The sequence below is a fragment of the Schistocerca cancellata genome, chromosome 3 (genome assembly GCF_023864275.1).
Source record: "Schistocerca cancellata isolate TAMUIC-IGC-003103 chromosome 3, iqSchCanc2.1, whole genome shotgun sequence".
Classification (NCBI taxonomy): domain Eukaryota; kingdom Metazoa; phylum Arthropoda; class Insecta; order Orthoptera; family Acrididae; genus Schistocerca; species Schistocerca cancellata.
In genome coordinates this window covers 495,272,676-495,295,033 of record NC_064628.1, presented here as the reverse complement: position 1 = coordinate 495,295,033, position 22,358 = coordinate 495,272,676, and the positions used below count along the sequence as shown (strand labels likewise).

Here is a 22,358-nt window from a genome sequence, read left to right as displayed (position 1 = left end):
TGTCACTTGGCCACAACTGTCCGTAATTGGTTTGAAGAACATTCTGGACAACTCAAGCAAATGATTTGACCACCCACATCACCTGATATGAATCCCATCAAACATTTATGGGACATAATCAAGAGATCAGTTCATGCACAACATCTTGCACTGGCAACACCTTCGCAATTATGCATGGCTATAGAGGCAACCTGGCTCAATATTTCTGCAGGGGGCTTCCAATGACTCGTTGAGTCCATGGCACATTGAGCTGCTGCACTAGGCCAGGCAAAAGATGGTCTAACACAATACTGGGAGGTATCACATGGCTTTTTGTCACCTCAGTGTATAACTAACTACGTGCAGTGTCTTTCATCCAACTTCAGTGACAGTCCATCTGCAGAAAACTAGTTGTTAATTTTCAAGAAAACTTTACTTTTACAAGTGTTGAAGTTTCTCCATTAGGCTTGATTATAATACTTTCACTGTCAGCATAGGTAACTGTTTCAGCAGTTTCCAAGAGTTCAACTGAGATATTGTTTCCATTTTATGCACAATAGTTTGATGACCAACCTAGTTGGCTTCTTCAAGTGGTGCAAGTTGTGCTGCTATGTGTATTCACTGTCTGGTTAGAGTATAAGTAACTGCACACAACAACAACAACAACAACAACAATAGCACTCAGTGAGTCACGCTGAGAAAACCTGAGAGATAATAACAATTTCAGCTCCTTGAATATACAGAGGGGTTAACAAATGATTTATTGGGTTTTGACATCTTATAGCCTCAAATACTTAATGCCTCGCATTTGTACTAATATCCATTCGAAAGAGTACACTTTAAAGTTTTGTTTATATCATTCCTTTTTGATTCATCAGGTGGCAGAGTGTTAACAGTTCGCAAAATGGCGACTAATGAACAGAAAGCATTTTGCATGTTGCAATATGAGAAGACAGAATCCGTCATTAGTGTGTAGCATGGATTCCGAACACAGTACAACATACAGCCACCAACTCATCAATACATTCTGTGATGTTATCAATAGTTCAAAGATACTGGCTGCCTCTGTAAGGGAAAGCTCTGAGTGACCACCTGTCACAGAGGAAACAGTTGAGAGCGTCCAATATGTATTCCTTCCTAGCCCAAAGAAATCCACGTAATGCAAGGCAGCCAACTGTGTGCAAGATTCTGCAGAAACTGTATCACATACAGCTGTTGCAACACTTATAGCCAAATGACTGTACCATCAAATGTGAATTTTGTGAAAGTTTCCAGGAGTTCAGGGTGATATTGCTTAATAGAGGAGGTGTGTTGCAGCTGGTTCGTGAGGGTGATTGGAGGACTAATAAGTGTAGATACGACATGGGAAATTTGTTTGTGGACTGTGTCTGCCTGTGAAGAACTTAGTATGACCTTCAGCATACTGGGCTAGGAATATGTGCTGTACATGGGTGACCAGACTGCTGCAAAAGCCGTTTTACTGCAGAGGATATGGTAGCTTTCAAAACAGTGGTGCTGCCAATGGTTGGTGGACTTGATGCGGACAGAGGTTTTTGATGGAAATATCAGAGTGACATAGGTCAGTATACAAGATGGCAGCGAACTGGATTGAGCAGGACTAAGTTAAGTTGACAGGAGTTGGTGGAAGAATGAGGGGTGTGGGTGTCTTCCTGTGAGTCCATATCATGAAAGCATCTCTGAGTACTCTGACCCAGACAAGGGGTTTAGGACCTTGGGTGGCTAGGAAGGTTTCCTCATTACGACTCATCATGAACAAGGTGGCATAGGAGAGTGCCAAGTGGATATCCAATGTTTAAGGATAGAGGTGGTTGATAGGCAATGAAATAAATAGTTTGTGTGTTTTATATGGGAAGCTAGGACGGAGCCAATGGGTAGAAGCTGTTAGTCATCATCGACTGAGATTCTTTATCATGTGAACTTAGTAACCAGCAACAATATGGCACCCAGGATGCTTAGGTTTATGGGTTTTAGAAAGCATGTGCATGTGCAAGATGTAACTGGGGTAAGATGAGAGATGGATTTGGGGGAGACAGTCTGAGATGGAACAAAGGGTTTGAGTAATGACTGGAGGTTATGCTGGACTTTGTCTGTCCCCCACAGTCTTGGCACCAGTGGACAGAACATCTGTAATAACGAGCACGTCCTTACCCATGATGCTGAGGTACTGTAGCTGAAAGAGGCAAGCAACTGATGGATACCTTCTGTCAGATAATCACGGTGGTTCATCATGACAGTGCTGAAGCTTTTGCAGGAAGGATGATCAAATCACAGGCTATCTTAGAGATGTGGGTGACTGTTCTTTCCTCCATTGTGAGGTTTGTCTTATTGGTAAAGGGCACACGAAAAGAGGACAAGGCAAGATTGGATATAAGAAATTGCAGAAAGGTGGCCAGGAGTTAACAGGGTAGGAGATAGGGAGGGTTACAGTTGGACAGAGGTACGATATAGGTGAGGAACATTGAATTTTGGTCAGAGAAGTTGGTGGCAAGAAGGGCTTTCACTGTAGGGTTCACGAAAAGAAGAGTAGGTCCCTAACAAATTTAGCAAGACTAGAAGCTCTGACCCATACAGTCTAGCCACCAGTGGACAGTACCTTTATAATAATGAGCAAATCCTTGCCCAGTAAGCTGAACTCAGACCTTCACAGATAAGCATTACTCTCCAGATCTACATTCTGTATGCTGCTGTTGCCAGCTTTCAAGTGTGAGGGCAAAAGGCTGCCAGCTGTACTGCCTGAACATCACATTTGCCAACAACTGCAAGAACAGTAAGGCAGTGCCACAGAAAAAAAATAAAAGTACATATGTGATTGGTTGTGTTACACACGTGAAATGTTAAGAAAACCATGAAAATATCATAGCAATGTACAAGCTTCTGTGAAATTCAAGGTTTTATTAATGCCCATTTAAGATGTCACTGATGGCATAGGAAAGGTCTTGCCAAATGGAACATTGCTGTAATCTACAAAACAGCCTAAAAATACAGGAATACAATGTTGGCCACAGGCATATGTAAACCACTGGAAAACACTAGAATTTGTAAGATTCTGTGTAGCTGTGGGGATGTGTACATAGGTGCTACCACGAATGGCCATAAAACAAGAAGAAGAACACAAGGAAAACTGTACAAGGAGAGAACCAGATGGATTAGCTGCTGCAGAACATGCACTGCAGCATGGGGTTCATTTTTCATAAAACTGAGGTACTGGCAGGCAGAAGTGAATACGCTGGACAACTATACAGGTAGGCCGCAGAAATTGCTAAACAACCCAATAATTTTAATTGGAAGGGAGAGGGTGTAGACCTGAATAATATCCAGATTCCAGTGCTGAAGATGATGTATACCAATCTTCCACTATGGGTTACAGCAACTGACAATGGGCAACCGTGTTGAGTATTCAAAATATGTGACACACGCCTTATGCAGTAGCATGCAGAACTGGAATTTCACTTCAGTTGGTAGCAAGTCAGGATGTGCATTGGATCTTCAAAGATATACGAACTTCATCTGACCATGGCATAATGGCCCAGAATATTTTAGTAAGCATCACTGTGACATAACTTTTTACATTGTCGACATCAGTAAAATTCTTTGCTTTCCAGTCCCTTTTCATCCTATGTAAAAGTAGAAGTCCAAGGGAGCTAAATGTGGTGAACACACAGCTGTGTGCGTAGGAGTATTGTCACAGTGCAGCAACCACTTGTCGAAAGTCCACAATGTCAGACATCTCTGCGAAAAACTTCTGTGCAGTCTCTTTTCTTAATCTCCAAATAGAATTGCTTGTTTAGTGTCTGCTGCTGAGAAACATTCTAAGTCTTTACATTAGATTTTACCTGAAAAGGTCTCATGGAAGCCTAGGTGGATGTTCCTCATGGCATTGTACTGCTTCCAATGGCATGCATCCGTGGCATGGTACAAGTTTAGTATAGCTCTTTGCCTCAATGGCAGTGTATCCAGAAATGACCATCAATTTGGTGTAACAAAGAATGTGATTCATCCAACCAGGCAACATGTTTTCATTGATCCATAGTCTAATACTGATTATCCTGTGCCTATTGCAATTGAAATTGATGATGATGATCAGCCAACATGGGACTGGGAACATTTGGGGTTGCCTACTGTAGAGCCCCATATTCAATAATGTGCACTAAATAGTGTGTTGCGTAACATTTCTGCCTGCACCAGCATTGTACTCTGTCATCAGAGCTGCCATTTATCACCACCTACTCTGCTTTAGAGAGTGAGCAAGCCTCTGACCACCTCATTCTGTGATGAGGTGTGGATCTTCAACACCTTGTTGCATACTCATGGTTTCACAGTACTTTAACTACCTTCTATAGATGCTTACGACAGTAGCAGCAGAACAGTTTTGCCATTTCCGAGACAGTTTTCTTGGGCCATAATAATCTATCCTCACTCAAGCCACTGATATCGGTGTATCCCCCCCCCCCCCCCCCCAATTTGTGACCTGTAATTATTGCTAGAAGAGTCCCCATTCATCTCTGCACAACTTATATCTTTGTGCCATGCACCCAGAACGCCACCAGGCGGCATTCAATTTCACTATGGACATATAAATAAAAACTAATTGATTACTTATACTTTAATTTGAAAAATGTCTAACACAAGCCTAAATTTAATAATCCAGATTTATCAAGGATGGAATATTAACCTTTTGTAATACTCGTAATAGGCTGAAGAAAATGACATTCTACTTCCCTGACACAACAACTACACTTCATTTAAACAGTCCTGTTCTCTTTGTTAGTAAACAGCCAAAGCACATTTTTTGTAAAGTAGGAAGTAGAAGTAGAAGTAGCAGAAGCTGTAGCACTGATATTAGATTATATATGTACCTTACACAGACTGAACAATAAGTTGTAGCAAATAAAACTTGCATCAAGCAAACACTTTCTACAAGTGGATTGATTGGGGAATCTTCAAGAAGACCTTTAATTTCTTTCAAATGGCCTCCTAGGAGTCATACCCAGAAAAATTGGTTATTCAGAACCAATTTGCTCCACTGAAAGACTGGGTGATTCAAAAGCATCAGAGAAATCTAGAATCAATGAGTCAAAATGTTACCAGCAGCAAAGTATTGTTCACAGGAATGCACAAAATGCTATGGTTATTTTTTTAAATATATAAAAGAAAAGGGACTGCCTCTATATGATCTATCAGACTTTCAGTGATAATGAATAAGTTGTAGTGATCCACCACACCTTTACAAGATGATAAAGTTTTTCCAGAAGATATTTATCAGCCCTTAAATATACAACTGCAGATGTGTTCTCTTGTCATACAGAATCAGATATTATATAAAAGAAGGGAAAGGCAAACACTTACCTGTAGAGGAGTGGTGCTTGCCACACAGAAACATGTAATAGAAACAGTTAGCACTAGCTTCTGAGCTGTTGTTCTTTCTTTAGTAAGAGTACACACCTGTGGGATTACTCTGATCAGAAAGAGCTCAAAAGGTAGTTCTAACTGTTTTCTAGTAAGTGTTTCTGTGTGCCACACGCCATTCCTGTTTAGGTAGGTGGTTGGTTTCCTCTCGCTTCTTTATGTATTTTTCCATCCAAGAGTTTGCATTTGTATCAGACGATATATGTGGAAAGAGGCTACTACTTATTCTTACTGAAAACAATGATGAAAATATTTAAGATGGTACACTGTTTGAAAGCACTTGAAAGAACTGGAAGACCAAAGCAATCTACTGAAGATGTGCAAAAATATAATACGACGCTGACACAAGATTAGCAGCATCTGTACACACTGAACACAACTTCTACAAAATCTGAAGATTAATTCACATTACAAATAACACTGTTTTACGATCACTCAAGATGATCCTCAAAAATTACCCTTCCAAGATTCAACATGTACAGGAACTGAAACTTATGCAAGACCTCAAAGAATTTCCATATTTGGTTTTCAACAGATAGAAAAATAACAGGGACTGCCTACTAAACATCATGTGGTCAGGCAAGACATAGTTTTCACTTAGTGGCAGATACAAAAAGACTCACTTTTAAATATGATGATCCAGTTCCAACAAGCAATAGCGCAAATCTTTGAATCAACCCGCCCCAACAGTATAGTACATATTTCCCACAACACTGTTTATGGTCCATTTTCTTTTAACTGTACTACTGTGAATTTCTGCAAACTTATGTGCTCTGTTGTTATCCAATGTCTTTAAGAAAGATGGCAATACTTCATCTCCGCAGGCCAGGCAAGTGCCCGTACACAACACATCATCTCCAACAACTATCATAATGGGCGTGGCAGTAACTGTGTCAGTAATACTCTCTCCCATAGTAATGGCCTTAACAATATCCAATCTCGCAGCTTTTGATTATGGAGGCATTTAAAATCAAGTGTACAGATATCAGTTAATGTTATTGGTGCTTTATAACAGAGCTACTTGCAGTCATCTACATTGTAATGAAGAAAATGGCCACATTAAAACAGTGGGCTGGACTATAAATCATATATGGATCTTAGCAAAGAAGGATTCAATTCAGGACATAGTATAATCCAAAAAACTTTCACTCCCACAAGGGTATCTTTTCTTTCTTTCTTGTAAAAAAATCCCATATTATGCACTATAGTGAAAACTGGATCATATTATTTGCAATGCCTTTCAAATTACTGCTTTCTCCTCTTCTTCTCACTTCTGGATTGATATCAGCTAATACATACAAAACTGTTGGCAAGCTCTTGACAAACAAAGGGTACTTCTTAATGAGGAGGTGATTTTCAAAGAGGAGAACTGTGTGGTTACAGTCATGATGTAAATGTCTACTTAAGAATCTCCTGTTATACAAAACTTTACCATTATGGAGCAGAACTAGAGCAATGGTTTAGTGCCGTTTATTTATTAGTGATGCATGAAGAATAAGGCTCTACAATTTGTTACTGTATATTCTTTGCATTCTGTTCGCGCCGTTTCCGGCACGTAACGTTCTGGATTATTGGTATCCAAATCATAACATTTCTACACTACTGGCCTCTAAATCAATATACTGCCTGATATCTCCTCATCATTTCCCATGCACACCTATGCAGCTACACTGCACTGTCTGAACACACAATGTCAGACTGGAGTGGGGTGAGGTGTTGTGTGAGGTGGGGTAGGTAGAGGGCAAAAGAGGTGGGGTTGGGGAAGGATAGCTTACAGCCCAGAAGGTGGCAGCACTTGGATGGGCTATGAATGTGACAGGGTACTAGAGCCAGTTAATTCATGTGACCACCCTTGAACTCATCAGCTCTGGTGCCCTTGTGCAACTTTCCTAACTCATGCACCTGCTGCCCCCCCCCCCCCCCCCCGAGCTGCCAACTAACCCTCTATCCCTTAAACTACCCCTCCCTAAACCCTCCTCCCCTTCCCACCTCTTTTCCTTCTATCCCTCCCACCTGACAACCCCTACCCCAATCCACCCGCCAAACTGATTCTAGTGTGTGTTGTGAGGATTAAGGGTGTGTGATAATATGGTGTAACAGACTGGGTTTGGGGGATGATGCCCATCTGTGAATTCTGTTGTGCAATCTTCAGCATATTGGGGAATAGAATTCTTGTCACTGCAGATATGTCATCCACAGGTGGCCAGTCTAAATGGGAGCATTTTCTTTCTTTTTTAATATTTTTTGTGGATGGGGTGCAGCTGTCAAAGAAAATGTACTGTTGGTGGTTAGTAAGCTTGATATGACACATATGTATAGAGCCATTAGAGAGATGGTGGTCAACGTCCAGGAAAATGGCACATTTGGCTACAGAGGACCAGGTGAAAGGGATTGGAGAGAAGGTCTCAAGATTGTGGAGGAATGAGGATAGGGTGTCTTGGCCTAGCATCCAGATCATGAAGATCATATGAATGAACCTGAACCAGTCAGAGAGCGTCACATGGTATGCTCCATGTTTCAAAATGGAGTCTTTTACAAAGAACTTTGCAATTTCCAGAGCTTTAGCAGTTGGCACAGGTTTGGCGACAGCATAATGGGTGAGGTAGTCAGTGTAGACTGTTATCCATCACTTGTCGACTTTGGGAACCTCCCAAGGGTAGATTCCAAATCAGTTGCATGGTGGTGCTGCACGTACCAGACACCCAGAAGGTAATTGTGGCAGTGTTGGTTCTGTCACTGGCATTCCTTACAATGGCTCACATAGTGTCTAATGGATTGGTAGAAACCTGGCCAGTGATACCTGTCTCACACTATGCCTAGTCTCTTCAGAAATCCCAGGTGACAAGATGTAGGAGTGTCGTCGAAATACTTCATGATAGCTAGCCATAGATGAGCTGGGATGACAAGCTACCACTTCCAGCCCATTGGATAATAGTTCCTTTTATACAGTGTTCAGTTTACTGGTTGGAATTCTCCTTTAATCAGATCCTCCTCCCTCAGGTCTTCTATGGTTTTCACCAGTGCAATGTCATTTAACGTAGTGACAACTATGTTTCATTCAAAGGATTGTTGCCAAAGGATTTGCTGAAAGTCAATCAGCACCCTCACATTTGTATACCACTGTGACTTCATACTTCTCAAAACATTAGTGCACAACTCGCCAGTCAACCCAAGAAATCCTTCATTCTAGTCAGCCAGCATAAACAATGTGGTCTGGCACAATGGTGAAAGGTTTGCCAAATAAATGCACCTGGAACTTTTTTTATGACCCATACAACAGCAAGATACCCTTTCTCATCTTGGACTTGAAGAGTACTCTGGAAGCATAAGCCCATCATCTTCCTCAATGTGCACTAGAACTGCACCTATGCTGTAACTGCTAGCATAGGTGTGAAGTTATGTCTCTGTGTACTTGTCATACTACACTAGGACCACTGATGCTGTTAACACCTCCCCAAGGACCTCATTCTAGGAAAAACTGGCCTCTTCCTATAGAAGTCGTTGCAAGGGGGCATGTCTTGGTACAAAAATCCATTATTAATCACTGATAATACAATCGCGTTCTGAGAAAATTTCCAAATAACGAATATGCCGGGAAGGCATACAATGTGTGACTGCTCTTATTGTCTCTGGATCGAGATGGACTCCATTTTCATTCAGCAGGTGCCCAAAGATTTTTATTTCTTGGATGGCAAAGAGGCATTTTTTCGGGTTCAGGTGGAGGCCTGCAGTCAGAACACAATTTAACACGGTTGTCAGGCAGCTCGGATGTCCTTCAAATGTCTTTTAAAAAATGACAGTGTCACCCAGATAGCAAAGACATGTCTTTCATTTGAGGTATAGAAGCAGTGTGTCCATCATACATTCAAACGTAGCTGGAGTGCTCTCAACCCATAGAGAAATTATGAAGGCAGTCTTTTGTTTTTGAGCACAGTCAGCCTTGATTTGCCAGAAGCCAGTTTGGATGTCCGTAGTTGAGAAATTCTTTATTCCTTTCAAGCAGTCTAGGTTAGCATCAATGGGTAGCTCTGGTAGACACCTGTTTTCATGCTTTTGTTCAGTCATTGGTAGTCAACAAAGATACGTTATGCCATGTTCAATGTCGTCATCCTGCACTTCCATCCAGATTATCTGTCATTCAGCCAGTGACACCCTATATGAACACTGCCTAATTGGGGGATGATTCCTAGTGTAGATACAGTGTTTTACCATGGTCCTCACGGTCTGTCTTTCTCAGCTCTGGATTTGTAAGCATCCGAAAACAGGGCAGAACAGCTAAATCTTGCTGACAGTGTTTCTCAGTCACGTGCACATCCAATTGGCAGTTCAATACTAGCTTCCTCCCTGCACTGTCTGTAGTGGACGATATTTTGATGGCATGAATCACTGTGTTCTTCAGGTGCTCCCTGAGACTGGTCCTTGAGTGGGTCGAGTGCAGTATTTATGCCTGGAGCAGAAACGCCATGTTCTTTGTCCGTCCACACTGTGTCAGGGGCAGTTCTGGTTGTCCTCTCTTGCTGCTGGTGCTCCTGACAGCTTCCCACACCCAGCTTGGCTGTCCTCTGGTATTGTGCCCATCGTCTGATGCTCTATTTCATGTGTCTGCACCATGCCAGGCATTCTAAATGCTGACTGCTGCCATGTTGTGACAGGTACAATTTTGGTGCCATCAAATGACCAAGTTCTAGACAGTGCTCCGCTATTGTTGATTTGGTTGCATTAAGTCTGGTATGCCTCTGGAGTTCTTTACAGCTGATGTTCACCATCCTGGTGATCTGGCCAATGTATAACGTACTACACTGGCATGTTTTGTTGTAAATATACGCCATCCACAGCCCCAGGTCATCCAGTACACTCCCCATCAGTGCCCAAATTTTAGTGAGTTGGCAGAATATGCTTTTGATATGTTTCAAGAAGATTCTGCTGATTCTGGCAGAGATCGGTCCAGCATATGGCAGAAATACCATGTTTTTTGTCTCTTCTTGTTCATCTTCTGGACCCTCTGGCAGACTGGCCAGTTAAAACATATTCTGAATAGCTCTGGACGAGTATCCATTTTTTGCAGAACACTGATTGTACATGTTCTATTTTTGCTGTCAGACTGTTGAGATCTGAAAGGGTCTATGCAACATGAACTACAGTTCTGAGCACTCTGTTCTTCTTGCTGGATGGTCACAACTATTGCCTTGTCAGTATGTCAGCATGAGTTGGTTTGCGGTACACAATATGCCCAATGGTGCTATCTGCCTCCCTCTCGACTAGTACATCCATGAATGGTATTAGAGCATCTTTCTCCAGTTCCATGGCCTGCCAAAGAGGCAAATTTGATCACCTCAACAAGAAGTTGCATTAGAATGGGGATACTAGCATGGTGGTCAACCTGAGTGGCAATCAATTCAACAAGACCAACTTAAAAGTACTCAACAGGAGTCTAAACTTTGCAGTGACCCCCAGAAACGTGCTTTCCTTCATTAGTGCAGTCAAGCAAGTAGCCAACATATTTCCTTCTCGAGTGGCCGAAGAAGTCCGACGAGAGACCTAGAGAGCACTCACTAGGACCAATATCCCAAATGCAACATCTTGGGCAATGAAAGGCTGGTACTCACGCAACTCCAGCAGGATGACAGCACTGTAGAAGGGGAACTCCACAGTCATCCTACAGGAGGCAGACTATGACAGACCAGTGTGACAACTTCTGGAAGATCCAGCATTTAGACAAGTAGGGAGCAACCCCACGGGCAAAGTGGACAAAAAAGACCAGAGATCTTCTGATGGAGATGGGCCTTCCTGAAAAGATCGTAAAGGAGCTGCAGTCAAAAGCACCAGTGTCACCCAGACTTTATAGGTTGCCCAAAGTTCAGAAGGACAGGATACCTCTGGGACCGATTGTTAGCAGCAATGGTACAGCTACCTACCCCACAGTTACCTACCTGATGAAGATGCTTTCATCCCAAGTGCGTAAATGAGTACACCACATTCAGAACTCTGAAGACTTCTTATAATGTTTTAGGCAGCAACACATCACATACTCTGACATTATGGTCAGTTTGGCATCTTTGGGCATAGTACGTACCACAAACCTAATCACACTGACGTATTTACAAGCCAATAGTTGCCACCATCTGGCACAGAAGAACTGAGTGCTTGGAACTCTATTCCATTCAGCACAGACCCTTTCAGGTCCCGACAGTTTGGCAGCAGAAGCAGAAAACTTACAATTGGTGTTTTGCAAAAATGGATACTCTTCCCAAGATATTTAGAAGGCATTTGCCCTGCCACTCCACTGAAGGTTTCAGAAGATTAAAACCAGAAGAGATGAAGGAAGGAAGTTGCATATCTGCCATACACTGGGCTGATCTGTGCCAAAATCAGCTGAATTCTCTTTAAACACAACATCAAAAGCACATTTTTGTACAGCCACAAGAATTTGGGCACTGCTGGGGAATGTAAAGGATGACCTGGAGCTGCAGAAGCCATGCCAGTAGTGTGGGACATCATCCACCAGCTGGAGAACCAGATGGTGAACATCAGTGTAAAGAAAACTGCTCAGAACTCCGTCACTCGATGACCTATGATGACACCAAGATTGTGACACAGACTCGCAAGATAATGGGAGAGTGCCATAAAAGGATGTATTGATCTCGAAGTCAGTTACAGAGAATCTCATCAACCATGACACTGTATACCAGGTGAGCACCACCTGAAATCCAAAACTTGATTTTCTGTAAACACAACTTAGGTAACATCGATATTCGATGAGAAATAGAAATGTGAGTGGATTTGGTTGGTTGGTTGGTTGGTTGAGGTTTAAGGGACCAAACAGCAAGGTCATCAGTCCCTTGTTTCAAATAGGCTCCATTCCGCTAATGGGACATCTCAGTAAAGTCAGAAAAATAGAACGGAAATAGGTAAAAACGTAAAAGGGCAGTCATGTTGTCATTGGTAAAAAACAAAATGAGGGAAGTCGGCAAGAGAATGAACCCAACAATATGCTGAAGCAGTATAGGCAAGACCACCTGTGACGTAAAAGATACAACTGCTAGAATGTAGAAAGTACGTATGGGAATAGAAAAACTAACCAAGCCTTAAAAAAAAGGGTAAAAACAGAGTAAAAGGTGGAGAAAAGAGGATGTCAGGGAGGGAAATCGGGAATCTCCGAACACTGCTTACAGTGGGAGACACCCAAACACTCACCGCCCTGCCCCAACACCAGAGAGAGATTAAAAACTTTAAAACTGAGAATAAAAACCACTTTCCCAGAGGAAACCGAGAACCAGAGAGACCATCCAGGAATCGTCAGCCAACATCAAAGGTAAAGTGCGGGGGAGTCTATACTTAGCACGCAGAGCCAAAAGAAGGGGGCATTCAACCAAAATGTGGGCTACTGACTGGAAGGCTCCACAACCACATAGAACTCTTCACGCAAAAGAAAACCATGGGTCAGCCTGGTATGGCCAATGCGGAGACGATGCAGTGTGGTCGAATCCTTTCGGGAGAGGCGAAAGGAAGAACTCCACGGGCCTGGTGTCACCTTAATTGCACGAAGTTTATTAGACAGGGGAGTAGCCTCCCAAGAATGGGCCCATGACTGTGCGAAGCGGGATTTGATGTGAAGTCGTAAATCCGCTGCAGGAGGGGTTACAGAAAACGGGGGGTAAGTAACTGCTCCCCCAGCCAAACGATCAGCGAGCTCATTACCCGGGATACCCACATGGCCAGGGACCCAAAGGAAGTCAATGGAACAAGCAGCACGGTGAATATCAGCGAGATGGTCATGGATGGCAGAGACCAAGGGATGGCGCGAAAAACACCGGTCAATAGCAAGAAGGCCACTCATCGAGTCCGTACATAACAAAACGCGGTTGTGTTGGGACTGTTTAATAAAGGTAAGGGCCTGGGAAATTGCCATCAATTCCGCAGTAAACACCCCACATGTAGGTGGCAGCAGATGACTTTCCGTTCCAACAGAGGATGTGAAGGCATACCCAACATGATCAGCAGATTTAGAGCCATCAGTGTAAAAACAACAGCATCCCGAAACTCCCATAAAATTTGGCGGAAAAAGGAACAGAACACCACCTGGGGGATGGAATCTTTCGGACCTCGGCGGAGATCCATCCGAATTCGAGGCCGAGGAACTAACCAAGGAGGGGCAGAGGGGAGGGAGCGAGGAAGACAGGACAAAGAAGGAAGCTGAAAATCACGGCAAAGAGACGCAAGGCGCAGCCCAACCGGTAAACCCGCCCGAGGGCGGGAGTCAGGTGGGTGACGTCCATGGTCTGGGAACAGGATAGAATAGGAAGGATGAGTGGGAGAGGAACGGATAGTGAGTGCATAAGACACCAGAAGCTGGGGCCGCCAAACAGAAAGGGGGGAGGGGGGGGGATCCCAGCTTCAACCAGGAGACTATCAACAGGGCTAGTAGGGAAGGCACCGGTGGCCAAACGGATACCACGATGGTGGACTGGATCCAGCACGTGCAGTGTGGAAGGAGCAGCTGAACCATAAACTTGACAACCATAGTCCAAGCGAGACAGAACTAGAGCACGATAAAGACGGAGGAGGAGGGAACGGTCCGCACCCCAAGAGGAGTGGGCAAGGAAGCGAAGGACATTGAGTTTACGGAAACATCCTACCTTCAGGAGTCTGATATGGGGCAGCCAAGTGAGCTTGTTGTCGAAAAGAAGACCCAAGAAACGAAACTGTGGGACCACAGGCAATCTTTGTGCAGTGAGATAGAGCTCTGGATCAGGGTGGATCGTAGTACGGCGACAGAAGTGGACCACTCGCGATTTTAAAGGAGAGAATTGAAACCCGTGTGAAAGGGTCCATGCAGAGGCACGCCGTATAGCAACCTGGGGCTGCCGTTCTGCAGATGCCATCGAGGAGGAACTAACCCAAATGCAGAAATCATCCACATACAGGGCAGGGGCGACCAAGGGACCGACAGAGGCCACAAGTCCATCGATAGCAATGAGGAAAAGAAGGACACTCAAGACAGAACCCTGTGGGATGCCCGTCTCCTGGGTCCGTGGAGAACTAAAAGCAGTACCAACTCGGACTCTGAATGGCCAATGGATCAGGAACTGGCGGATAAAAATCGGGAGTGGGCCCCGAAGACCCCACTGATGAAGGGTAAGTAAGATGTGATGGCGTCAGGCCGTGTCATACGCCTTGCGAAGATCAAAAAACACTGCAACCAAATGACGGCGCTGGGAAAAAGCCTGCCGGACTGCGGATTCCAAGCGAAGTAAATGATCGATTGGAGACCGTCCCTCTCAAAAGCCACACTGGTAAGGGGACTATAGATCCCGAGATTCGAGGACCCAATTGAGCCGATGGGCTACCATCCGTTCAAGTAACTTACAAACAACATTGGTCAAACTAATTGGCCGATAGCTGTCAACAGATAGGGGGTTCTTACCAGGCTTAAGGACAGGAACCACAATGCTATCCCTCCACTGAGAAGGGAAGTCACCCTGGAGGCAGATACGGTTAAACACCCGAAGAAGATATTGCCGTTATGGAGCACTGAGATGTTGAAGCAGTTGGTTATGAATGGAATCTGGGCCAGGGGCCGTATCATGAGAAGAAGATAGAGCAGAAAGAAATTCCCATTCAGTAAAAGGTTCGTTGTAAGATTCTGACTCACAAGGGGTGAAACATAAGGTGGAAGCTTCAGCCCGCTGTTTTTGATGAAGGAAAGCAGCTGGATAGGAGGCTGACACTGATGCCACTGCAAAATGGGTCGCTAGATGTTCTGTAAGAACTAATGGGTCCGTACAAATGCCATCTGGGAGGTGAAGGCCTGCAAGGGTGGACTGCCGATGGCAACCTTGGAGAGAGCGAAGTGTAGCCCATACCCGTGACAGAGGGACAGTAGAACCAAGGGAAGAAATGAATCTTTCCCAACATATCCGCTTGCTCTGTCTGATTAAATAACGGGCTTTAGCGCGAAGGCGTTTAAAGGTAGTAAGGCTGGCTACGGATGGGTGCCTCTTAAAGTGTTGCAAAGCTCGACAGCGATCACGGATGGCAATGGCAATAGCCGTACTCCACCACGGGACTTGCCGGCGATGAAATGGTCCAGATGAGCGCAGCACAGCAAAGCTAGCAGTGCGAACAATCGCATCAGACACGTCACGTAGGACGTCATCAATACAACCCGACAAAGAGGGAGAAAACACGACCTGTGCAGTGTAAAGAGGCCAATCGGCATGTTGGAAAGACCAACGAGGTAACCTGTCCATCGGGGAGCGCGAAGGGAGCGTGATAATCAACGGGAAATGGTCACTATCACAAAGGTCGTCGTGTGGCGACCAGTGTAATGAAGGGAGGAGAGAGGGAGAAGAAAGAGAAAGATCAATGGCAGAAAAGGTACCATGACCGGCACTGAAATGAGTAGGGGAGCCATCATTAAGAAGGCACAGGTCGTGGTCTGCAATAAATTGGTCTATAAGAAGACCTCGTCTAGATGGAAAGGCACTGCCCCACAAAGGATGATGAGCATTAAAATCCCCAAGGAGGAGGAAGAGAGGAGGAAGTTGCTGAAGAGGGGCGGTTAAGGTAGCAGGTGTAAGAGTCCTGTCAGGAGGGAGATAAAGATTGCAAACTGTAATTGCAGAGTCGAAGTGGACCCTAACAGCAACCGCTTCCAATGTAGTTTGAAGAGGAATCCACGTGCTAGCAATGTCTGTACGGACCAACGTACAAACGCCACCAGAAGCCCGCAGGGGTCCGACCCGATTTCGACAGAAAACACGGAACCCACGGAGGGTCAGTGAGTGAGCATCAGTAAATGAGATTCCTGGAGAACCACACAAGCTGTAGAGTAGGACGAAAGAAGGGATTTCAATTCCGGAAGGTGACGATAGTATCCACTACAATTCCATTGGAGAACCACAGAACGATGGTTTAAATGGGGGCTGAACACGCTAAATCCAGTCATACCGCTGGGTCCCCACCCGTCACCGACAAGGAGGGGGCGGTTGTGAAGTCGGGGAAGGGACCTCCGGTGACACCAGAGGCTCCTTGTCCCGGGACTTATGTTTCTTCTTCCGTTCAGGCTGAGATCGAGGAGGGCTGTGTGGCATGAAGGAGCCAGCTGCAGCAAGATCAGGAACAGAAAGAGACCGGGCGACCTGGGGGCCGACAGACCGCGGCTCTCGCGGTCGTCGCGCGGCAGCAGACCTTTGGCCTGGAAGGTGCCGGGAAGGGGCATCCCGGGAGAGGCACCCTTGACCGGCAGACGCCAAAGGAGTGGGACACTTCTCCGGCTGGGGAGGGGGAGCAGCGCCCATAGGAGAAGGTGTGGGAGCCGCAGGGGAGGGGGGGAGGAGAGGGGTACGGGATGGGGGTAAGGAAGGGGGAGGAAGGGGTAAAGATGTAACCACGGCGTAACTAGATGTCATGGACACAGGGTGGAGTCGTGCATATTTCTTACGGGCCTCTGTGTAGGTTAAACGATCGAGGAACTTATACTCCTGTATCTTTTTTTCCTTCTTATATACTGGGCAATCTGGTGAACGTGGAGAATGACTACCATGACAATTTACACAGACAGGAGGGGGAACACAGGGACTCCCCTCATGGAGTGGACGTCCACAGTCACCACAGAGAGGGGCCTGTGAACAGCGGGAAGACATGTGTCCAAAACGCAAGCACTTAAAACACCTCATAGGAGGTGGGATGTACGGCTTCACATCACAGCGATAGACCATAATCTTAACTTTCTCAGGGAGGGTATCCCCTTCAAATGCCAGGATAAAGGCACCAGTATCAATACGATTGTCTTTAGGACCCTTCTGAACACGCCGAACAAAATGAACACCCCGCCGTCCGAGATTGTCCCGAAGTTCCTCATCAGTTTGAAGGATGAGGTCCCTGTGAAAAGTCACACCTTGTACCATATTTAGAGACTGGTGGGAGGTAATGGACACAGGTATTGTGCCAAGATGGGTACAGGCACGAAGAGCCGCAGATTGGGCAGCTGAAGCAGTTTTTATCAGCAATGAACCTGACCGCATCTTGCTCAGGGAGTCCACTTCGCCAAACTTGTCTTCAATGTGTTCCACAAAGAATAAAGGTTTGGTATCGGTGAAAGTATCTCCATCAGTCCTGGTGCAAACTAGATAACGGGGGAAAGGTTTTGCCCCTAGCCGACGGGCCTGACCCTCTTCCCAGGGGGTAGCCATGGAAGGGAAGGCAGAAGGGGCAAGAGAAGCAGCACTTGCGGAATCAGTTCCACGCAGAGAGACGGCCGCAGAAGAACGGCCAGAGTTCTGGACCCGTATGCGTTTCATTTGCATAGCGTCCGCCCTGATACCACCCACTCCGATCAGGGGCTCTCCTCACGGGCGCCACCCAGTCACAGCAAGGGCCGTCTGGCACGGCGGCCATTGCCGGGAGTTCCGATGCTCCAGGATGACGAGCAACCACTCCAAGGCATGCATGAGGAGGTCACAGCTCAGGTATCAGAAGTGTGATCCCTGTGTGTTCAGGGGGCTCAACCAAAAGGGTACATAGCGACCCCACCACACGGGCTGGCTACCGTGCTGGCTATGCACCCTTGTATCAGACGGCGACGTGAAAGAGAAGGTGGAATGGACTAGGAGGGCGCACGTCGGAGACACTAGGTAAGGTGCTCTTCCCCAAATGGCTCACACTACGGAGGAGAAATTTTGTAATGGAGGACAAACCCCAGAGGGGGACCAAGGAATGCCAAAAGGAGGAGATGATTATGCAACAAAGCCGAATTGGAAAACCGACAGAACCAGGAGGATAGCGGGGGGCAACATAAGCAAGGACACCAAGAGAGGGAGAGGAGAGGGCGAGGGGAAAGGAGCATGGAGGGGAAAGGAGGGGAAGGGAAAGGAAATGCAGCCCTGGAGAGAAAGGAGGCTGCAATGGCTCGGGGCCCCATGCTCGCCACGCACGTATCCACAAAAGAGTTGTGGACCCCCTGGGGGGAAATGTGAGTGGAGACTGTGGAAACATCACTTGGACAAAACATCAGCATTACAGACTGGAAATGCACAGTTCACCTTACAGGCCCAACAGGAGCAGAAATCGGACTAACCACCTGACTATTCCCACAGAGGAGACAGAACACCTGGAGTGCCTGATGAGAAGTACAACACCAAATGCCTGCCCCAATAGGCATATACAGGGGTATTACAAATGATTGAAGCGATTTCATAAATTCACTGTAGCTCCATTCATTGACATATGGTCACAACACACTACAGATACGTAGAAAAAATCATAAAGTTTTGTTCGGCTGACGCCGCACTTCAGGTTTCTGCCGTCAGAGCGCTTGAGAGCGCAGTGAGACAAAATGGCGACAGGAACCGAGAAAGCGTATGTCGTGCTTGAAATGCACTCACATCAGTCAGTCATAACAGTGCAACGACACTTCAGGACAAAGTTCAACAAAGATCCACCAACTGCTAACTCCATTCGGCGATGGTATGCGCAGTTTAAAGCTTCTGGATGCCTCTGTAAGGGGAAATCAACTGGTCGGCCTGCAGTGAACGAAGAAACGGTTGAACGCGTGCGGGCAAGTTTCACGCGTAGCCCACGGAAGTCAACGAATAAAGCAAGCAGGGAGCTAAACGTACCACAGCTGACAGTTTGGAAAATCTTACGGAAAAGGCTAAAGCAGAAGCCTTACCGTTTACAATTGCTACAAGCCCTGACACCCGATGACAAAGTCAAACGCTTTGAATTTTTGGCGCAGTTGCAACAGCTCATGGAAGAGGATGCGTTCAGTGTGAAACTTGTTTTCAGTGATGAAGCAACATTTTTTCTTAATGGTGAAGTGAACAGACACAATAGTACCAGTTAGTACACGATACAGGACTTTCATGACCTACTGTGCGACTATTTCGAACAGAGTTTGTCAAAATAAATGCATTGTCAATTCATTCTGACTACCGATGATGAAATGCTATAGATTTTGATGATATGTCAGAAATAAACAAGCCACTGAGTTTGACATTTGTCTAGCTCATTTAGATTAAGCTTGGTGAAACCGGGCATACAACTGCTTGTGATGCCTGCAAGATGTCCCATCCAAGAATAACATGATTACATTCTGATAAAATGATCAATTTGAACAGCTGCATTCTGCTGTAGATAGTTATTCTTGCAATACATGTTGCTGTTGGCTGGAAGTATTTCCCATTTGGGAATTTCAGCACATTCACTTTCATATCAAGAAACATAGTCATTTCTTAGCTGAAGATGCTAAGCATTCAACATTATTGCAAAGAAGCCCGTAGTCAACTATTGTCTGAACTGGTTGGCCATCAATAATGGCATCAAGAGGATTTCTTTACATCCTGGTAACTGTTGTCTATACAGGATTTCCTTCTATGGCAGCTTCACCTCCACAGAAGGTCATCTCGCTTAGTTTTCTTAACTCAGTGGCTAGGCAAGCAGCTGGTACCTCTTTGACAAGGAATGGTTACAGCACGATGGGGAGCGACCTTGTCCAGGGCACGCACGGAGATGGGCTTCGTCCCATAAATCAACTATAATCACCTCTACTTGACTGCCGTGAACAGAGCCATTATAATGTTGACCTACCTGGCAGTGTAGTAGTCGTCGTCATCGTCAGAAACTCACCTTCTTTCTCATCATTAGCATACAATATGCCCCAGTGCGTCCACAGTGGAAACACACCGGTGTGTTGTCCTCTGTCTTCGAAATTTATAAATGTCTGTTATTCTGTCATGCATTGCTCTTGGCAGAGGATATGGTTGTACCTGCATTGGTTGCATTCTGGGTTCTCGTTCGGCATTTACCAAACACATCATGTCATCCGACCTATTTCATTTGGAGACACGGTTGAATACTTTCAGCTATTTTGTCAAATTCTGACCAGTATCTCTGGAAAACACTGATGTGCAGCTGACTACTACTTGTTATGGAATCAATTGGTATACTCTATACACGGACCTTGAAATGATGAACTACTTATGTTCTAGTTCCCGTCAGTGTAGACAACGGCCCTTACATTGCCTAACTGGGGTCAAGGTGATGTATATGTTTTAAAGTACATCTAAGCTAAAACAGATTGAAAATCCTTAAAGGGGAATGCAATTATCATCACAATAATTATGAAATAGACTTTGAAATGCTGTAAGGCCACTCATAAATATTCACAGGTTTTTTTTCGTAAATTTCTTACTGTTTATTGTCAATGAAGAAACAATAAAGAAATTCATAATAAACATTGGATATTTTTTTAGCAACTTTACAGTATTTTAAAGTCTATTTCATAGTCACAGTCTTGAACTACCCAGCATCTCCACCATGTTACGAGCACCAACATACAGCCAGAACAGAACTGCACTCCTGTATGGAGGGTGCTGCTATTTATACAAACATTACAAACAAAATAAATTTTGAGAACTTTCCAGAAATGATAAATACTAAAAACAAGTAATTTCTGATGATCATGTTTGAACTAGCAATGCCAGTCAGTGACACTAACCACTATGTCACAATTCATGCGCAACAGCTTAAGGCAATACTCACTATACTGCCAGTTCAGCATTTTTGAATAGTTTTCACTGATATGTCATTTTATTGCATCTTCATCTATTTCATTCCCATTGACTCTTTTCATTTCATTTCTCTGAATTTCATATAGCTCTATATAGAGAAGCCACAGTACTCAATCAGATCTATTGTTACAGTGGTGCTGTTCCGCATACCCTGAGGGAGACCATGTGATTGACAAACTTTTGCATCAGATATGGAGACATGCTCTGATGATGGAGATTAAGGTGACTGCTCACCATATGCAGGAAATCTAGATTCAATTCAAGGCCTGGAAAAATTTCATTTACCCTGACTTATTCATAGGATGAAAAGTACACTCTCATTAGTCTTGCAATATACAACATTTCTACCAAAAATTAACAATATGTTTCAAAACTTCAGCACAAAAGACACAGAAAGTGGCAAAAAAAGGAGATAATGTTTTTCACCAACCTGTGTGCTGTAACAGCAGATGACACATGTCCGCATCTCCGGCAATTGCTGCACTAATCAACGGTGTTGTTCCACAATCTGCTCGTGCTGCTGTATAAACGTATGGGCTCCCAGGAGATGGTATAAAATTTAATAGTGCTTGCACACAAGCTGTGTGGCTGTAGTGAACTGCTTCATGTAGTGGTGTCCAACCCGCATTATCACAAATATTGACATCTACACCTGGCACTTCTAAAATTCTGTGCACAGCATTTACATTTCCACGTCTACATGATCTATGCAGCTGCACTTCACCTGTAAAAATTTATTATCTTGTAATATTTTATGTTTCTTATTAACTAAATAACATCACCTGTCTATGGAAACAAACAAGTGAACAAATATTTTGCCTTTAATCTTTTTTACAACACTGGGTTAGGCTCAAAAAGATCCACGTTTTTATTTTGACCTGCAACATGAATAACTTGAGTAAATTTATAAGCAAATGCAGATACAGCACAACTCAACTTTTGTGTTCCCAGAATTAACGTTTTTTCGACATTTTTTTTATGGCTCCTGTCAAATTGTTTGTTTTGTTAACATATCTATAACACACTGTTACTTAAGCTTTATGAAACATCATTTGTGCAGAAAAAACTGAAGTAATGGGTATAAAATGATGCTGACAGTGTGTTTGTCTTCAACCAGTGTTTACAAATGTTACATGATTTACTTTCTTGAGTCCCGGGTGCTCTACTCAGCCAGCAGATCTGAATCTGCACATGTTGGAACAATTTGTGATGCTAGTGCTTTGTCTCCTGCTCCTGCTAAGCTCTACTCAGCTTGGTGGCTGAGAGGAGTAACTGTTTTGATAGAAGTCAGAAGAAAGTGTGACTTCTGGTGAAGATTCACTTGTTTCTTGTCACTATCAACCTTCACTTTCAATATCATGTGCAATACAAAAAGTATTA

At 44.5% G+C, this 22,358-nt stretch overlaps 1 protein-coding gene across 4 annotated transcripts in view; it reads right to left on the bottom strand.

The window, feature by feature from the left end:
* The window catches only part of LOC126175265 (uncharacterized), a 247,585-nt gene that overhangs the window by 3,519 nt on the left and 221,708 nt on the right, over nucleotides 1-22,358 (bottom strand). For all 4 annotated transcript variants that reach the window (XM_049921911.1, XM_049921910.1, XM_049921913.1 and 1 more), the window contains one exon: nucleotides 21,409-21,702. In XM_049921911.1, coding sequence (XP_049777868.1) covers nucleotides 21,409-21,702 — 294 coding nt within the window. The remainder of the gene's footprint in view (nucleotides 1-21,408; nucleotides 21,703-22,358) is intronic.